The sequence below is a fragment of the Dioscorea cayenensis genome, chromosome 10 (assembly GCF_009730915.1).
Source record: "Dioscorea cayenensis subsp. rotundata cultivar TDr96_F1 chromosome 10, TDr96_F1_v2_PseudoChromosome.rev07_lg8_w22 25.fasta, whole genome shotgun sequence".
NCBI classification, from domain to species: Eukaryota; Viridiplantae; Streptophyta; class Magnoliopsida; order Dioscoreales; family Dioscoreaceae; genus Dioscorea; species Dioscorea cayenensis.
In genome coordinates, this window is record NC_052480.1 from 3,354,970 (window position 1) to 3,375,548 (window position 20,579).

Below are 20,579 nucleotides of genomic sequence, written 5' to 3' on the forward strand. Positions count from 1 at the left end.
AAAACCCTAGCCGATGAATCTCTCTACAGACTTCAATATCATTCAATAAAAATAGAACTACAAAACAACACCGAAAAATCTCTTTTTCTAACAGAATTGTTTTAAAAAAAAAACCATAAGCACAACTTCTTCAACGGCGTCCACCTCGGCTCAATTCCTTAGACTGCGAGTTGATGAAATACCGAATACTTTAGTTGGAATTTTTCTCCGAACAATGGCGGAACGCGAAATTCTTCTTCGAGACAAGGATGCCTAGGCAGAGACAATTTTGGAAATAGAAAAGTTGAAGAGGCAAAAAGAGAAAAAAAAAGTATAACCGGCGCCATTAATGGTTGTCTCTAGGGATTACCTAAAACAATAACCCCACACTCCCTCTTAAACCGGACACATAATTGCACTGCCACAACTTCCTATGAGAGGGGCAATTTCGTTCATAAAATTCAAAAGTAACTCTATTATAGCCGGTTACAACTTCTGGGGGTTTGAAGCAAGGTTGTCAGACCCGGACCGGCCCGGCCAGTTCATCCGGAAAAACCGAGAACCGGCCATGTGGCCGGCCCGGGTATACCCCATTGACCCGGGTATTAAAAAACCCGGTGTTAACCCGGTGATCAGGGCGGTTCAACCGGGAACCGGTTGACTCGGCCCGGTCAATCAGGTCATAATGTTTATTTTTTTTTATAATATTTAATAATTTATTATTATTTTCTCATTAGAAACCACAAAATCGTATATATTTATTAATATTAATTTATCATTCATAATCAATAAATAGAATTATATATATATATATATATCATAAACATACCAACAAAAATTAACATTTAAAAATAAAATATATTAATGTGTTATGTAAATATTTTCTAAAAATTTAATTTATTAAGAATATAAAACAATAAATGAGTGTAATTTTATTATAAAAATATAAAATTAAAGTATTCTAATTAAATAAAAAATATAAGAAAATTTAAAACAAAATAAAAACTAAATTGAGATATAAGAATTAGTGAATTAAATTTCTTATTTTTTTTAACAAATCAACCAATAAACAAACAAATAAATAAATAACACCGATAGAAGTTCGATAATTATATATTAATATATAAAATTTATAAATATTTAAAAAAATGTAAAAATAAATGACATAATTAGAAAACTCTATTGTATATAAGGTCATTTATCAATTTAAATATCAAATTTGAGTAGGTTTTTATAATATAATTATGGGTTTAATATTATATTTGCTCATTATTAATTATTATAATATTTTTTATATTTAATTATTGACCCCGGTTCAACCCCGGTTCAACCCGGTCGAACCCATTGATCCTTGACCCCTGGGCTTAGCCGGGTCATTGCTCGGGCTGGGTCTGACAATCTTGATTTGAAGGGTGTTTTTAGGGATTGCCAAGGGGGGTGTTTTTGGCAATATTGTAAAGTTATGGGTTTTTGGTAATTTTCACTTAAAAAAATACAAGCTATTGAAAAAGTTAACAATAGTCTCTAACTAAAAGAGTAAAAGTGAGTAAAAAGAAAAAAGGAAAAACTGGGTCGGCAAAAATTATTATTTGATAATAAAAACCGTTTCCGAGAGAGAAGAGGAGTAGAAAATTATATTATTATAAAAATATATTACCATTAATATGATAAATGAAAAGATAAATTAAAAATTATTTATTTTAAGTTTTTGATTGATCGACAGAACCACCTAAGTATCTTACTGACTTACTCTAAAATCTATATATTGAATAAGGTATAAAATATTATTATGAATATGGATTTCATGTATCGCTCCAAAGGGTGTAAGTCTAGTTATTTATAAGACTATACTATAAGATTATAAAAATAAAATCTTGATCTTTATTAATCTTATCATTAATGATATATTTAAATCTTTAAGATAAGATTATATATCTTTGTATAAAAATTAAAAATGATATTAAATTTTTAAAAATTTAAAATAAAAATGATTATTAAGGGGTCGTATTGTGTTTGTTATTCTATTTTTTTTTAACAATTTTTTGGAAACAAAATTGGAAAATTTTGTATTATTTTCTTAAATTATATTAATATAATTTTAATAATTTTTTATATTAGTAATATATTTTTATAAAAAATATGAAAATAATGAGATGTAAAATTTTTTTATAAATTTATATTAATGACAAAAACATGAACACATCATATATATATATATATAGATTTTTTTTTTGTGAAAATTAGGAATAAAAAAAATGAAAGGAGATTTCAGAAGAAAAATCTCAAATCACTAACCATCTTTATTTTAAATTTCCTAACTATCTTAAAAATATTACAAATAAATCTAAAATAATGGAGAAAATAAATTTTGAGATAGGAAAAAACAAGAAAAAAATTATGAAGAAAAAAAAAAGTTGAAAATCTTGGAACATTTGTTTAAACTATGCTTATAAGAAAAGGATAGTAATTAATGTCTTTAATGTGTTAGGTTAATGTTTTGAAAACGTTTTCAAAATAGTGGAAAACATAAAAAAATTGTGTTTTTTTTTTTAAACATAGATGTTTTCAAAATTTTTGAAAACAAAAATAGTTTGTCAAACTTGGCAACAAATCTATAGATTTGGTAATAATGCCAAACCAACCCTAAACTACCAATTTTACAAAATATATTTTTTGGGTGTTGGGATTATTGATATAACTCTTTTCGTTTATATAATTTACAAAATTAAAAATGAGTAAAATTTAAAATAAAATAAAATAAAAATAAATGCCACAGATAAAATGATAATAAATTGAGAAAAGAGGGGAGAACTTTCTTATTTTCTGTGTTTTGAGCGTGGAAAATGATGGCTACGGGCGGTGATCCATCGAGACCTCAACCTGGAACCGCCGCTGGAGGTGGTGGTGTTGGCACACGGAGTAGTGTGGACGGCCGAGGAGGATAAGATCTTGATGATAGGGTTCAAAAAGTAATTGTTTTTTCTTTCTTCCTTTTTGATGTGAATGTTTTCTTGTTTGTTTCTTAATAGACTTGAATTGTTTTTAGATGTGGAGTGATTAGTAATCAAGATGTTGGCAAGTTGATGTTTGGTACTGGTTTTATTGTAATGAAAGGGGTGATGAGGTTTATGAGTCGTGTAAATTGTTAGAACCGAACCATGGTTTTGTGATTTATGATTCTTGACTGGTGCTGGCTGTAGTTGGTACATTAATGAACAATTTACATTAAGTGTTGTTTCCTCGTGATTTTGTGAAAATGGATGTCTTTTCTGGTCATGCTACTTGAATTTAATAAGCTTTGATGAGCAATATGTGGAATCTATTTTGATGATCTTATAAATTCTAGGTACAACCAGAAGGCCACTTTTGCCGCATGTGAGGAAATTGCTGCAGCATTGCCTGGAAAGACAATCCTCGATGTGGGCCTGAGGTGTGAATGGTTGTTGGTGGCAGTAAGTATTGATGACTTGCTAGCTCTGCTTTTAGCCTATGCTAATTCATGCTCACTGTACTCATGGCTGCATATATGCAAATATTTCATCAAGCATTCACAAATTTGACATAAATGACTTCCATTCTATGAGCCTACCGATTTAATATTTGAGCATGGGGGAATGTCAACTGTAAAGACATTTAGGAACAATCCCACTGATTTATTTGCATAACCATGTCAGTTGACTTAGCATATGCCCAAATATGCTAATGCTGGAGTTTAAGGAAAAAACTGTATAATTCAAAAGATTTATTTCCCTTTTTCCTCCATTCCTGTGTATAAGTTGTTTTGAAAATTCCTCTTTCCCAAAGAGTATCTACATTAACGCTGAACTTTGAATTTTGAAGGCCAATAGTTTGTTGTTCTTTTTATGCATCAAGTAGCAATTACTTTTTATTTTTTATTTTTTTTGTTTAATGGATGCTTGTAGATAACCTAGCACGATGAGGTTAATTCCTGTAGAGCTAAGAGAGATTTTCTGTAAACTGAACTAAGAATGGCCTACCATGGTTATAGTGTTGGACCATGTTTGTATGTTACTTGAATACGTTTAGTGTAAACAATTTTTGAGAAACCACCTTTTTCTCTCAATTGCACTAACTTGTCTTGCTTTTGTTTTGTTTACTAACAAAAGAAAGCAAAAAGAGAACTAGAGATGGCCATTGCATTTCAATAATAAATTGTGTCAAAAAGGTTGGTTGATCATATTTTGGATGCACACATTTCTATTTGTAAAGATTTTTGTGTTTCTGCGTGCTATATATTTAAAACTGCCCAGTGTAGTTGAGTCTCATGGTGTAATGTTCATTTCAAAATTTGATAATTTGATGGGGAATCAAATAGAGAAAACTTAACTTGAGTTTGTTTCTTCGATATTTTGACAACTCCTAAATATTAAAGTTCTGGATATCTTAGTGACTTATACAGGTCTTTAGTAGGGAGAAAAAAAAAGAAAAAAAAAGAAAATCAAAGACCAATAGATGTCTGTAAATATGGACCTTTGCTTTAAAATGTCTTTATCTTTGGTATCCTCGTCACAGATATTTGTCAACTCTTCCATGCATATATGTATATATATTTCTCTGTCTCTACATAAGCTATAAGTTTCATTAGGTAAAATATTATGGCCTTGGCAATTGAAGTCTGAATTGTGTGCACAAGTTACTGGCTTGCTGCTATGCTTAAAACCATGCTTGGGATGAGTCACTTCGATGTTTCAAACAAAATTTTGTCAACTGGGCAACCCAATTTGAAGAGATGGGAGCACTGGTAATGAAGAAGTTTGAAACCAAATCATTGGCTTCTATTGTCCATCATGTGCAAAATGCTACCACCTTTGAAATTAACATGGCAACAGACCTTTCAATTTGTTACGTCAGCTAGAAACATTTATTTTGTGGAAACCATGCGCCTGACTGGGAAAATTGAATATTCTCAAAGAAAATGATAGTTAATTATTTTTTTTTTTGTAAAAAAACATACTTGAAGTGATTTCAAAATCTTGCATGCATTTATGACGTAATAATATTGTTGTTTTTCTTCTCAGAAATGTCAGCCAACTCTATAAAGTAATGAGGATTTGTTCTTCTTGTTGCAGAAAAAAATAAAAACTCTCTCAAATTATCATATGGTGCGGCCATTAGCACACATGTCTAGCGAAGGTATTAATATAGATAGAGGTTTGATGGTTTTCTTCTTCCTTCCATCCATTATATTCCAATATAATCAAGTGAACCATTCATATTTTTCATAATTAAAATAATGTCATATTTATCTGGCAGAAAATTTTCTTTTCTCATGTCAGACATGGGTCTTAGATTTGATGAGGTTATTGATGCGGCCAAAAAAGATAAAGGGTTTTTTTTTTATGTAGGGTATCATTATTTTGATAATCAAACAGCACATCTACAAGACAGTCTCTTGTATAAAGAAAGAAATATAGTGAAGCTTAATTAAACTTTTCTCTTATAACTTAAATAGCTAAAAGCTATTAGTTCTAGTTCATGAAATAACTAATTCCTCATTTTAATAGATTAGTAGTCTGTAAAACCGCTCCATAAATTCACTTAATGGAGAAGAACTAAACAATAGCATCAACTAAGTTAATTTATGTATGTGGTAGGTAAATCAGAACAATGAAATTCGAAGATGGGGCCGATATATGATTAGTTTCAATCTGAAAAGTATACTAAAGCATAGGTGTTAAGCATCACTAAATTGATATGCACGTTTGTGAAGCATAGCTGAAGGCAGTGGGATCCTATTTTTCTGTTAAAATTGAGTAATACAAGGATTGTATACAAGGATTGTCTGGATAATGTTGGAAGACACTTGTACATCACATTTCCCTAGCGATGCATATACTGATTATTTTGTGTTTGGAAGGGGATGGATCCATAACAATCATTGTCCATCCTAGACTAGGAAACATTGCTTTTACTACAAATGTGCTTTATTATTCACTTTTATTTGTTTTCAGATAATTGTGAGGCGAGAAGAAACCTCCTTGACTCAACTGAAGATATTCTGAAGAAAGTTCGTGAAAATCCCCAGGTATTCATCAATCAAATGTTTTCATAACATCTTTTAATATGCTTTATTTACTAACAGAAATCAGGTTTAAATGTGTTTTATAGTTCTGAAAGTTACAATCATGTCTGGGAATTAAATTGAAATCTTTTGAGATCGTTTTTTACTTTAATCGTACTGAATTGTGTCATTATACTTGTGTGTTTTTGGATATGGACTTTCTGGCAAGATAATGCACATATCATGGTCATAGATGGCTTTGTGATGATTTTTTATTTTTTTTATTTTTATTTTTTTTTGCAGACAAACGAAAACATGGAACTTCTCTACAGTGCATTGAAGAATATTGTCAAATTTATGGAGTATTACTGGTAAATTATTCTTTATCATTGAATAAAGGAACCTCATTGAATTGCATATGCTCATGATTGAATGTCTGTCGTGTGCTTCTTTTTCATGTTAACACTCGTCTTGGTCTGTTCCATTTAAATGATTCAATTGTATCTTCCATCTTGTAGTGTTGGATTAATACCTCTATTCAGATCCCTTTCATTTGACCATGCTGACATATTTTGACTACCTGCAATTATAATTTCCAAACAAGACAGAAATTCTGCTTTTTTCTCAAACTAAAATGAAATTAACTTGATGGCGCTTCACTTATTTCTGCTAACAGAAAAAAAAAAAAACAAATTTACTTGTAAGAGAAGTTTTGTACCAAGGCTTCAATATATTTAGAAATCTAGAAATCGATTAGGAGATGTGCTCTCTTGCCAATATTGATGTGCATCCTTAGTGATTATACTTTCAACATTGTTCATGTTGGTAAGAAAAACTTTTGTTTGATACATTAATTTTTTTCTGATAAATTTCACATGAATTCTGAACATGGTTGGAATTTCGCTGCAGGACTAATGGTGCCCAAAAGTGAGCGGAGAAAAATGCCACTTCATGTGAAGTTGAATAAGTGACTTGCGTAGTTTATGTTGGCCAGAGTTCCAATTCATCTTATGGTGCATTATCACAGTAGGGATTACTTGTTCAAATTCTCTTGCAGATATACATTAGTTTTTTTTTTCGAATTTCCAATAAAAAACAAGTCTTTTATTGTCCAATGTTCTCATGGAATGGTTGAAAATTTATGAAGCATTAATTCAAATTTAAAGTATTTCTACAACTTCCAACTAATCATATTCAAATATGTATTTTATTAAATCATATTTTAAAAAAAGATAATTTTTAAAAATTAATAATTTTTTTATAAATTATAAATTATCAATTATTATAACAAATTTTTTTTATCCAACTAAATTAATTAAAAACATTGAAGGGAGTATTTTAAATAAGGTTAATTTAAAAAAATAATATACATATATAAATAAGGTTAATTTAAAAAAATAATATACATATATATATATATATATATATATATATATATATATATATATATATATATATGATTATTAACTGAATTTTTTTGGTTGAAAAAGTAACTCTAACTGATTTCATTAATCTAGTTAAAATAGATAAATAAAAAAGATGGAGTATTTTTTTAAGAAGAGGGTAAGTATGTAAAATCATTTGTCTTGAAGGGTATTGCAGTCTTTTCATTTTGGCAATCCCTAATTCTGAGATTTAGGGTTTTCCTATAAATCTCTGAAGTTGGCCGCCCAAAGGTGAGGAAGAAAAGGCAAAGTTGAGAAGGTCTCAAGTCGTTCTCTTGATTTCATTTGATCTCTTGTTTGTTTGATCTTTTTTTATGATTGTTTTTGATGAAAAAAAAAAAAGAAAGCCAATTTGCAGAGCAAAGGCGCCTGATCAAAGTGGTGATAATCTTTGCATTGAAGGTTGGCGATATCAAAATCGATCTGCAATTCTCCGTGCCTCTCAAACTCTTTCTATTTTGATGATGGCCTCGAACAAATTGCTACACCATTCTTTTATTTTATTTAAATTTTTCCTTTTTTTTTTTTTTGATCTTTTTTCTTTTCTCTGGAGGTATTGTTTCTTGTTTTTCTTAATGTGGTTGTGTTTGTGAGATTGATTATGATTTTGGCAGCAAAAACGTAGCTATTGAGAGATTTTTATCCTTATTTATTTATTTTTGGTTTAATGTTATTTTTATTTATTTCGTCTCAGCGTTTGTTTCAGTTCTATTGTTTTCAATTTTTGTTTTTTTATTTTTTATTTTTAGTTTTATTTTTTTTTTCGGTGCAAAGGTGCTAATTTAAGTGTTTGGATCTGGAATTTTTTTGAATGAATTGGTGTGTTTTTGTGGTTTTGATTTATTAATAAATATTATTGGTTTAATTAATGTGGTTATGTTTGTGAGATTGATTATGATATCGGGAGCAAAAACATAGTTTTTGAGAGATTTTTATTGTTATTTTTTGGTTTAATATTATATTTATTTATTTATTTCGTCTCTATTTGTTTCACTTCTATTGCTTTCCATTTCTGTCGTTACTTGTAATTTTTACTTTACTTTTTTTTGGGTACAAAGTTGCTAATTTAAGTGTTTGGATCTGAATTTTTTTTTTTGAATGAATTGGTGTATTTTTGTGGTTTTGATTTATTAATACTGATTAAAACAAATAATATTGGTTTAATTAATGGCTAAATTGATATTAAGAAAAAAAAGAAAATTAAAAGTTAAAACACAATATTATTTGTACCGAAAAAAATTATTTGTATCAATTTTTTTTTTCTGGTGAGAGACTATTATCAATTTTTTGTATGCCGTTTTTTTTGGCTTGACAGGGCATGAGTTTGGCTGGAATTAAAAATTTTATTAGTTATACTATTTGAATTTATTAAATTAAATTAATTATTAAAATATTATTTAAAATAGTTAAATAGATTCAAATCTAGTGGTTAAATCAATATAGTGATGGTCGGGTATATATCTTGAGTGGGTACTGTACTATGGTCAATTTTCACTTTGAGCATCAAACTTTAATTTGTATCATTTCGGTTATCCAATTTCAATTTGGTTTCATTGAGCCGGTACTAAGAGATTTTTTAGAGAAATTTAATGGCGATGCTACGAGAATTGCATTGTCAACGATGTCAATATAGTCACCTATTATGCAATTCAATGATGTCCTCGTGTACATAATAGGTGGTAACATGGACATTGTTGATGATGTGGCATACACACATTAGTAGATGACTTCGTTAATTGCTATGGACAAGGCAATTCTGGCAACAAGATCATCAAATTCCTCCCAGAAACCTCTTGGTACTCGTCCAGTGAAACCAAAGTTTGATAACTGAAATGATACAAATTGAAGTTTGATGTTCAAAGTGAAATTTAACTATAGTATAGTACCCACTCAAAATATTTACGAAGTGATGGTCTGATATCTTGAACGATCTAATCTCTTAAGACATTAGGTTTTTTTTTGTGACTAGATGCTATTGCCGACTTGTGTAAAAGATTTCAACGTTTCTATTGTGAATATCACTAATAGCTGCAACCTGATTTCCCAATGCCGGTATTATTATTACTATTATTACTATTATTATTATTATTTATAAAATAGATAAATCATGATTTTATTTAAAAAAAGTGGAAATTGCCAAAAAAACCCTTTAAGTTTGTAAAATTGCCAAAAACACCCCGTTAGTTTTGCAATCCCCAAAAACCCCCTCCTTTTAAAGTCTATGTTTTTCAAACCCCCAAACCCTGTAACGGATGTGAACGGAGTGAGTTTCAAATTTTTTGGACGAAAATGCCCTTGCATGGGGAGTCGTGGCTGCAGCCATCTCGGCGATTTGAGAGGAAGTGGGGGGTTTTCCGTAGGGTAACCCCAAGAGACGAATTTATTGGAGCCGTTTAATTGCTTTTTCTCAACTCACGTCTTCGACTTTTTCCATTTCAGTCGTCTCCGAAGTTGTCTCTCCGCGAAGCCTCCGTAATTAGCATTTCATCGCCTTTTCCCTTTCCACCGGTATCTCGAAGGAGAAGTCCCCATGCAACTAGTTGGCATTTCATCGCTTGCAATCTAAGGTATTGAGTATGGTTTTTATGTTAGCTGCTACATTCTAAAGAAAGATTTTTTTCGGTTTTTGCTTTTGTGCTCTGCTTTTTTGTTGGAAGATATTGAAGTCCGCAGGGGATTTCTACTGGGGTTTTTGTTAGTCTGCAGGGAGATTTCTCGGCTAGGGTTTTGTTTTGTTTTGCATTTTCAGATGATATCACCTATCGAAATAGTTTTTTTCGATTATTATGATTTGTGTAATATTTATAATGTACATTTCCCGCTTCGTTTGATATGGTTGCTGCTTTTACAAATGAGGGTTGACGTTTAAGAAATGAGATGTTACTGAGTTTAACATTTGTTGTCTCTGTTTAAGTATTCTCGTCTCTGTTTAACAAAATGGGTCTCTGCTTAACATTTTATATCTCCGTTTGATAACCGAGAGTTTACCGTTTAAAAACCTTATATTTCCGCTTAAACTTTTTGTCAATACTGCAGGGCTTGTGATTACTAGCGGTCAACCTAGTTAATGGGTGTTGCTATTTGACACCGGTTGTGGAGACCTTAGTGAATTGAAAGTTAACACGACCCCTACATCTGGGAGATTATTCGAAGGACACCGTCTTGCGGCGTTCATCGAGCTGGAAGCCATATACCAAGAGAGGGCCCTTCTTGATTCTCTTTTTGCAAAAGTACGATGGTCGCACTAATAAATTCGGGATCGGGGAAAGCTCGCCGAGTTTCGAGACCTCAAGATGTGGCCTCGTTCTTGGTCTCAGCGCTGATGACGGCGACGCGAGTGGTCTTCGTAAGAAGAAAACCAGGTCCGCGTCGAAGGCCGTGATCTATCAAAGACCCACGAGAGCACGGAGACTCCATCAAGAGCACCTCGGTGCAACTTGTTCGGCATGAGGGAGAAGAAGATAATTTTGTCAAACTCCCGATGGTGTACCTCACGGGGACAGTCCCTCTTCCCAAATACATCATGCTCGGTTCGAACTCGGATCGTTGATTACGTCGATGATCTACCAGCCCATGGGGCGATCACGCATGGGCGCAGCGACGCATCAAGTGGCTTATGGAGGATATTCCAGCGGCCGCCCGGAGTGCAAGATAGATCGCTACGGGAAGAAGACTAACACATGGTACATTAAGGGTTGCTCGGTCGGCTTAACGTCCCTGGTTTTTACGAGATGACCGGAACGGGAAGAAAGTCCGCTTTCGAAGATCCCAAGGATGCTGTGTCTACGGTGAAAGTACTTACCCGAAGCAAGCGACGGTAGAAAACGAGCTTGTCATCGCTCGATGGAAAAAGAGGTAATAAATCATGGACAATGTCTCAACATAAGTCTTTAATGTTTAAACATTTTTATTTAGCGTTTAACTTTAGTATTTACCGCTTTAACTATTATTCATAACCGCTTTAAATATTTTTGTTCTCCGCTTTAATTATATTCTATAACGCTTTAAATATATAGTTTTTTTATAGTTTAAAATGAATGATCTCATCTGAAATTGTTTGGTTTACATATGTTAGTTTCTGAAATGGTTCCCGTGAATCGTCGAAGAAGAAATATTTGTTGGCGCCCAACCGAGCGGATGGATGCCATTGCTCCCGAACCACTTGCTCGAAGGCGGGATGAGAGGCGACCTCTATCGCTGCGCTGGACGCCCGTTCTCCCTACTTCCACCCCACCACGCCAAGACGCATTCATCGACGCCGAGAAGCCCTCCCCTACCCCGGCAGATTGCAACAACCCCCTACCACGACAACGATGCCCCCCGACCACTGGCAGCCCTCCGACCGTGGCAGATGCACCACGTAACATTAGGGCGAAGATGTCACCAGCAACTCTTACGCAGTCATGCGAGATATTGACGATCGAAGTTTCCTCGGCTTGCCGCTCGTGGAGGCGCTGGAAGGGACGTTTCACAAATCGGTCGCGCCATCCCTCGAAAAGAACCGAAAGCACCCGGACGAACGAGGCGTCGGAATTTAGCGACGACGACATCATCGGAAGGTCGTTCCAAAGGCGGCCACATTCGAAGAGACTTGCGAAAAAGAGGAGAACAATCGCCTCGTCTCCACCGCGTGCCGACGATGAAACAATAGCAACACCATCGGCGGTCGATCGTCATATCGAGTCTGCGCCGTTGATGACATGGCTACGACGGCTGGAGGACATCAGAGATGATGTGGCCGCTGCGCAGGTTGAGAAGGTCGCTGACTCTCTTCTCGATGAAATCGCCGACCCGGTGGAACCTGTGCCGAGATCATGGCGATCAAAGATGGACACAATCCCCAAGGTCAAGAACAAGTTAAGGGTGTGTCTCCCAATGATCGTCGTTGTCATGGCCACGGTTGAGAAGATCGTCGAATCCGTTGCGTGGCGTGGCCGGCATGACGCAGCCCAAGCAGGACACAATCCCACCACAACAAGAACCATGTAAGGAAGTGTCTGCGGTTGATGCTCGTCGCCGTCGTCCCTCAAGATCGAGCCGGGACACAATCCCACAACAAGAACAACAATGTAAGGACGTGTTCTGCAGCTGATGCTTGCCGCCATCGCTCCCCGCGATCGAAGGAAGATGTCGATGAAGACCCCGACCGAAAGCAACGAGAGATGATCAAGGCCAATCAAAAAAATTGGACCGACTGCTCGGAAAGCTTTTTATTCAAGAAGAAGAAATGGGTTGGCTCGAGTCGTTTTAACAAATACGAGCAGGAGTTGATGAGGATCTTCCTCAACCGCTCTACTGGACGGGTAAGTGTAACGCTTTTTATGATATTGTTTAAAGAGTTTCTCATAGTGTTTAACTATTACCTAATAGTGTTTAATACCATTATGTTATCATTTAAGTTTTCGCCTTACCGCTTTAATTATATATAATATCATGTAACAATTGATAATATCATTTAAATATTTACAATATGGTCTTCTAATATCCAGTTATCGTTTAACCTCAAGACCGCATCGTGTGGAAGAACGACGTCGCAGACCACACGCTGACGAGGTTATACACTGCGCTGAGGGGAAGGAGATGGTCATCGATGATGTGATGGACGCCTGTATGCATAATACAAAAGTCGCCGAGCAAAGAGCCATATCCTTACAAGAAGCGCGCTCCATCATCGGATCAGCTTGCTGCTTTATGTCAAAGCGGGGACGACGACATGACACATGATTATGGCTATGATCGGGGATGCCGTGCAGACTCGCATGAAGTTCAAATTGTCATCCTCCGATAATCATGAATGGCCACTTCCATGTCGGTCGTCCCCGGACAATGATAAACAAGAGTATATGCATTATTCTTCATGTCCGGGGTACGATAAGGACGCGTTGGACATGGTAAGTTCTTTAATTATGTCCTATTAATATCTGCTTTGGTATTTAAATCGGTATTCTAATCTCGACTTGCATATCTCGACAGATGAATCTATTCGACCTTTCGTGCCGATATGGAGTTTGGCGAGTCGGCTGCACGAAAGTACCCGCTCGTGCACGACACGAAACCCCACGCCAAAAACAAGGAAGCGCCAATTGCGCCGCCTACGCTCATGCGGTTTATCGAGCAATTACCGTGGGGTGAGAAGTTACGGCCACCGCAGACAGGGACGTTCCTTACCTCGGGATTACGGTATGTTACCCGCGATACTTAAGGAGGGAGAGCGTAAGGCGTCCATGACAAAGGGGGTCGTCACAAGCTGGGTTAAATTGTTTTGAATAACATGTCTTAGTATATCCGATCGTCAATTTTGTTTTCAAATGTAAATCTGGACAAATTCAATTCATTGTTTTCGTGTTCAAGAACATGACTTGTATATCTTAATGTAAATTTTGTTTGTTTTTGAATTGTAAAAGCGGGTTAAATTCCATTCGGTTTTTATTTCATTGTTTAATTTACGTTGTGATTGTGTACATTTCACTTTCATTGTATAAATATAGTATATATCGTTTAAACATCAGTTTTAAATATTTCAAATTACGGTGTACCCGTTTAAAATAACACTTTCTCTGTTTAAATGAATGCACTTATTGTTTAACTAAATACGGAAAGTTGCCCATCAATACACAATTCAATTCATTGTTTTTTTGTTTTCGAAAGAACATGACTTGTATATCTCAATGTAAATTTTGTTTGTTTTTCAATTGTAAGGCGAGGTTAAATTTCATTCGAGCTTTCATTTCATTGTTTAATTTACGTTGTAGTTGTGTACATTTCCGTTTCATTGTTTAAATATACCATATATCGTTTAAACATCAGCTTGAAATATTTCAAATTACAGATGTATCCGTTTAAAAATAACAATGTCTCCGTGTAAATACATTCAATTCGTTATAAATACACAATGTTTCCCTGTCATCGCTCGGTTTATTAACAATGCCTAGTCGGCGACGTTTCATTACAAGATCGCTCGATCGTGACCGGATCCTCGGCGGCACTGCAATGTAACTCGTGGACATCAAACGCTCGCGACTCGATCCTCTTTCGCTCTAGGCCGCCCAGTCGCCTTCTAGTCAGCAGTGCGTCAGAACGAAGCTCACGATTTCCGTCTCGAAGGCCTGTCATCGTCGGGTATGGGGAATATAGCTTCCTTGTATGCCAGTTTGTAATTGTCGACGGTGAAGTACCCGCTCATAAATCGATGTACGTTGGTGTCTGTCTGCATTATTGCTGCGCAAGCATGTTTGCAAGGGATACCATAAACTTGCCACCTTCGACGCGAACAAGTTCTCGATGGCGAGATCCACGGAGTTGCTGCGATTGGTCGATCACTCGTAACGATCATCGACACAACGACCAACACGAAGATTTCGGGTACGTCCCTCAACAATGATCTCTAACTTCGAATGTATGTCGGGCATAAGTAGGGTCTCCCATTTGGTCGCTTGCTCACGCCGGGTTACATAACATGCGCATCAACTCGAACTCGCAAATAAGGTTAAACAAAGACGGTGATGGTTAAATAATTCATCAACATGTTTAAACATTATTGTAATTAAATAAACGAAATTATTAATATTTAAAGTCGGAAAAAGTGTAATTAAACAAAGATTGAGAATGTTTAAAGGGTAATACTAAATGTTAAGTGTAAATCAACATTCGCAGACCTTATGGAGTCGACCATTTTTCGTCACCGGGTAAATGACGAGCTTCCTTGATCCAAGCATTGAACGACTCCACGACGTTCGAATACATCTCACCCCAACGATCACCTCCGAACAGATAATTCGACCAATGTGCCATATCCGATTTATTAATCAACCAATGATGAGCTTCGGGTGATATGGCCTGCAGTTCATTCACGGTATCATCGAAATCTTTAGCCGTGGATGCCCACGCAATGCGGAAGCATATAGACCGAAAGCACTCCTCCCTCAATGCCTTCCCAAGTCCGACATTGGCTTTTCATAAAATTGGCCTCCAAATGTCGAAGGCAGATGACGCATGTGGCGAAGAAGGGAAGACTCTCGCAATTGCGCTCACAAGGCCCTTGGACTCGTCCGACACGAAGGTAATTATCTCATGATAATCTCCACCCTCGTATAAGGCATCGCCCAACTTAGATATGAACCAAGTCCAATTGGCATCGGTCTCGTTGTCGACTATACCGAAGGCGACGTGGAAAAAAACCATTGTTACCATCTTTCCCCTGCTGGCACCCGATGAGTGTACCCCGATATTTTTCCAAGGAGGTGGGTACCATCGAGAAAGCAAAGACGGCCCGCAAGCCCTCTTGAATCCCACAATACACGCTGCCGAAAGAAAAGAATGCACGCTTTAAAACGATCACCGTCTCTCTCCACGATCGCAACGCCGCGGGATTTGTCTCGACCCACCTTTATCCACATACCAAAGCAAACAGATCATAGCTGGAGATGTCATCGCTGCGTCGAGGACCACCCGGGCATGCTCTTTTTCCCAACCAAGCCTCGCTTGTATGGTATGTGGACACCATGTTCCCGCAACATGTCCTTCCCGAATGTCGATGGCCTTGTACAAGGGACGGTCCTTGAGCTTCTGAATCACTCGTGCGCTAACCCATTTTTTGGACGCTTTCGGATGTGACGCCGAACCTATGCCACCACCGCAAGTGTGTGACGGGTTGATTGTCTTGATTCTGAAAGTATTTTTGTTATACTCTTTTGATGCATGAAGGCGCCAACGACAACCATCGGCAGCGCATTCCACAGTCACCCGATGTTTTTCGTTCTTTATGAATTTGAAGTCAAAATTCCTTTTGATTGCATGATTTCGAAGTACATCCCTGAAATGTTTGACACCGTCAAAACGTTGACCAATATCCAACGACAACACTTCAGAATGATCTGACGAGGAAGGAAGACATCCCACACCGTCAGGGTCACCATGGGGATGAATGGGAGCACTCGCAGAATCTGAATTCCTGCCAACACTTCAGTCAAATGAAAAGATCAATATGTTAAGCGGAGAATATAATGTTTAAGCGATAATGACAATAGTTAAACGTTAAATTAAATACTTAAACAATTAACTAATAACGTAAAGGACTAGTACAATATGTTAACCAGTGACGGACATATTTAAACAATAATGACCCCAGACAACTGAAATAATTAAAAGAAAAGGAACTTACAACGAGTAAACCTCGTTTTCATTAGGATTCGGCAATGGCACATTTTCTGTCTCGACGACAAGATCAACTACAGCACATTTGAAGATGGAGTGGACGTGACACATCCGATGGAAGTCAACATCGTTTTCTATTGGGCAAACCGTTTTATATCCATCTGGTGTGATGAACTTAACCCTGACAAGAGAAACTTCGAGACCCCATCGCTCACATATCTCAGCTAACACCAATTCCCAAGAAGTCTGAGCCGTGAACATTAGCACTCTTCCCTCCCCGTTGAATCTAGCAATACCACAAAAACTCTCCATAATATATCGGTCGAAAACCAAATCGATACAAAACCAAATGAAATGAAGAACAAAACGAAGACGACGAAGAAGAAGTAGAAGATGTAAAAGTACAAACAAAGCAGTCGAATCGCAAACAAAAAAGTGCACAGTTGTATGCATAGAAGTTAGATTAGACGTGATGTGATTGGGCGGTATTTTTCCCTCCATCCCAAGGGCAAAAAGGGAAATATATGTCATTGTCGCGAGGAAGACATGTTGTCATCGTTCGAATGAAAGTTCTCAACTCAACATGAGTCTCTGTGTAAACGTCAAGCTTTTTATGTTTAAACAGATACATATAGTGTTTAAAATAACGGTTAACCTGCTTTAACTAAAAGTCTATATCATGTAAATAATATGTTATTGTTTAAATTGAATGCTTTTCATCGACAACGCTGCTGCTAGATGGGTACCTCCCGGGTCACTGCTTTAAACATATTTACGTATTTTTCTTAAACACCGTTGTCGTTGTTTAAAGAGTAACTCGAGTATTGTTTAACTTTTTCTATTGTTTACAATGACGCCTTTTTGTTTCCCACATTGTTTTTTTACTAGGTCTCCTGTTTAAATTTCGAAGTTCACATACAACACGATTGTTTCGCTTTTATTTATAAAAGATTTACAACATTTTACAACATTTACAAAGATTTACAACATTTACAACATTTACAAAGATTTACAACATTTACAACATTTACAACGTCCGCTCGGACTTTTGGACACTCACGACTCGACCCTCGTGATAATCGAAACAAGTGTCTCAGACATTCGAATGCTCACGGCGTCAGATAACAAGCGCATCAACTTGAACCCGCAAAACGCATACAACATTAAAAAGGTTAAACAACACACATTCATGAAAAACGACTATTAATCAATGTGTCAGTGGTAGGACTTAAACGATCGATCCCGATAGTTAAACACGTAACGTAATAGCTAGTACACCCGACGCCATTTTTCTTAAACGTTAACGTAAAAGTCTCAGTGGTAAATGTCAACCCTCGTCTTAAAAGGATGTTTCACGATCTCCTCCTCTAGAGAATCCTCCGCAATCACGCAATACGTGAAAACTTTCTTTTTCATACCCAAGTCGAAATGCTCTCTTAATTGCTTTCCCGTCATCCATCACTGGAGAATCCTCCGTGATTCGTGCATTATGAGAGGACTTCGGCTCAGGTGAGAAAAAGATAGTTTAACTAGTTCGGTGATTACGGCTAATCGATTCTCAAGATAAGGAAGAAGGCTCACGAAACATCCTTTCGGGATAGAGTGGTTGTCCATGGGAAGAGGAGGAAGAGGAGGAGGAGGAGGAGGAGGAGGATGATGAGGACGACGAGGAGTGGTCAGTCCATGGGGAGGGTTCTTCCCGGTTATTTATGGTGTGAAGTCCACAAGCGGTCGACTCTTCAGATCCGAGAAAAAAGTTAAACGCACAGTCGCCGACATCGATCGATGAGAACGAACGGGTGTTCGGGAATGTATATTACGCGCATAAGAATTAATGCCGCCATTAATTCTACGCACGGGATACCATAACCTCGCCACCGCCACGCGCCACATGCCAACAATTCAGATCAAACGAAAAAGATCACCGCTTTTACGCAGAGACTTTGAGAATTTACACGCTTTATGAATAGTTATACATGTAAAGATAATGTTAAACGGAGATGGGAAGTATTAAACGGATATGACAATTATTAAACATATTAGTAAAAATATTTAAACGGATAATAGCAAATAGTTAAACATTATTTAAAAATATACAAATAGATAACCATAAACGAGAAGAACTTTACAACGAAATGAACTCGTCGTAATCATCGCTCTTCTCGTCAGTAATACAACTTTACAACCATAAACGAGAAGACGACAATGGCACATGCTCGCCTCGACAATAAAAATCGACTACGACTCATTTCGAAGATGAAGTGCACTCGACCAATCCGATGGAAATCAATTTCATTTTCTGCTCGAGAAACCGATTTATATATTTCGGGTATGATAATGAGGAGAATAACAAGATGTAATGTAACTCCTTGGCATTGTCTATCAGAAACCAAGCGAAAAGCCCTTCAAAAGGTTGAACACGATGTGATTTGGCGCTTTCCTTTCCCACCATTTTTCGGGGCCAAAAATGGGATTTCACAACATGGACCCATTTGAAGTGAACGGTAGGGGGTAAAAGGGAAGTTAAACACTAACGGAAGGGCTGTCCGTGGTGTGTAAAAGTAGGAGGGGGTTTTTGGGAAGTTTTGAAAATTACGAGGGGTGAACAGTAATTTTCCCTTAAAAAAAATAAAGAAAAACAGTACAAGTTAAAAAACTGCATAGAAAAAATTGATAATAGTCTCGCAAAAAATGAATTAAAAAAAAAAACAAAAATAACAGGAGCCGGAGGAAGAAAAAGCAGAGTCGATAAAAATTACCATATGATAATAAAAGCCTTTTCGAGCAGAGAAAAAGAGCCTTTTCAAGTCGAGAAGAAAAAGAGCATAAAACTATGTTATTATAAAAATATATTACCATTAATATGATAAATGAAAAGATAAATTAAAAGTTGTTTATTTTAAAGTTTTTTTATTGATCGGCAAAACCATCCAAGTATCTTACTGACTTACTTTAAGATTGTGTTTGATTGCCAACATGGAAAATGACTGGAAAAAAAAAATTCCATGGAATATTTTTCCATAGAAAAATTTTATATGGAAAATAAAAAAAAGTCGTTTGATTAGGATTATTTTCTAGCTAGAAAATAAAAAAAAAAAAATCAGATTTTGTTGTTTGATTGCTCTTATCTCTCCATGGAAAAAACCTCGTATGATTGCATCAGTTTTCCCTCGAAAAAATTCACATTTTTCATGGAAATTTTTTTAAAAACTATTAAAATTAATCATCAAAACGTCGCGAGATCTGTTATAAATTTATTTAAAATATTATCAACTTATATAATTTATTTTTTTAAAAAAATTAAAAAGAAAAGAAAAAACTTTTCTTTTAATTTTTTTTAAAAAGTTATTTTAAAATTATAAAGTGGAATTGAATCTTACCATCAAAACGTTGCGAGATCTGTTCACTGATTTGGATAAATTTATTTAAAATATTATCAAGATATATAATTTATTTTTTTAAAAAAAATTTTTAAAAAAAAAGAAAAAAAATTTCTTTTAAATTTTAAAAGAAAATTTATTTTAAATATTTCAATTGTATGTTATTTTTTCACATAACCTTACGTTTTTCCTGGAAAAGTGAAAAAAAAAATTTTGGCAAACAGACTATTTAGCTAGAAAATGACCGTGGAAAATTTTTCTAGAAAAAAAAGATAATCAAATACAGCCTAAAATCTATCTACAAAATAGTCCCTGTACTTTTCTTTTTCTTCTCTTTTGGTCCCTCTATTAAAAAATACTTCCGACTAGTCCCTCTACTTTTGAAAATGTGCTCACTTAGTTAAAAATGCTCCCAACCAGTCCCTCTACTTTTAGAAATGTGCCCACTTAGTCCCTCTAAGTGGGCACATTTCTAAAAGTAGAGGGACTGGTTGGGAGCATTTTTAACTAAGTGTGCACATTTTCAAAAGTAGAGGGACTAGTCGGGAGCATTTCTGAGTAGAGGGACCAAAAGGGAAGAGAGAGAAAAGTAGAGGGACC

The 20,579-nt window shown here is 35.6% G+C and overlaps 1 protein-coding gene and 1 non-coding gene across 2 annotated transcripts; both read left to right on the forward strand.

Moving 5' to 3' along the window:
- Positions 1-2,800: 2,800 nt before the first annotated feature.
- Positions 2,801-7,124, forward strand: LOC120269943. The gene is made up of 6 exons (XM_039276927.1): positions 2,801-2,948; positions 3,326-3,431; positions 5,070-5,133; positions 5,952-6,025; positions 6,305-6,372; positions 6,911-7,124. The coding sequence occupies exons 1-6, from the start codon at positions 2,932-2,934 to the stop codon at positions 6,930-6,932; spliced, it is 351 nt and encodes a 116-aa protein (XP_039132861.1). The 5' UTR covers positions 2,801-2,931; the 3' UTR covers positions 6,933-7,124.
- Positions 7,125-7,803: 679 nt separating this feature from the next.
- On the forward strand, positions 7,804-7,935 carry LOC120271400. Its single transcript, XR_005540010.1, has one exon. It is a non-coding gene; the product is annotated as a small nucleolar RNA snoR86 (small nucleolar RNA).
- Positions 7,936-20,579: the final 12,644 nt, after the last annotated feature.

Coding starts and splice junctions, on each gene's coding strand:
- LOC120269943 (XM_039276927.1), top strand. Junction 5,134..5,951: donor AGCACACATGTCTAGCGAAG/GTATTAATATAG, acceptor ATTTGTTTTCAG/ATAATTGTGAGGCGAGAAGA. Junction 6,026..6,304: donor AAGTTCGTGAAAATCCCCAG/GTATTCATCAAT, acceptor TTTTTTTTGCAG/ACAAACGAAAACATGGAACT.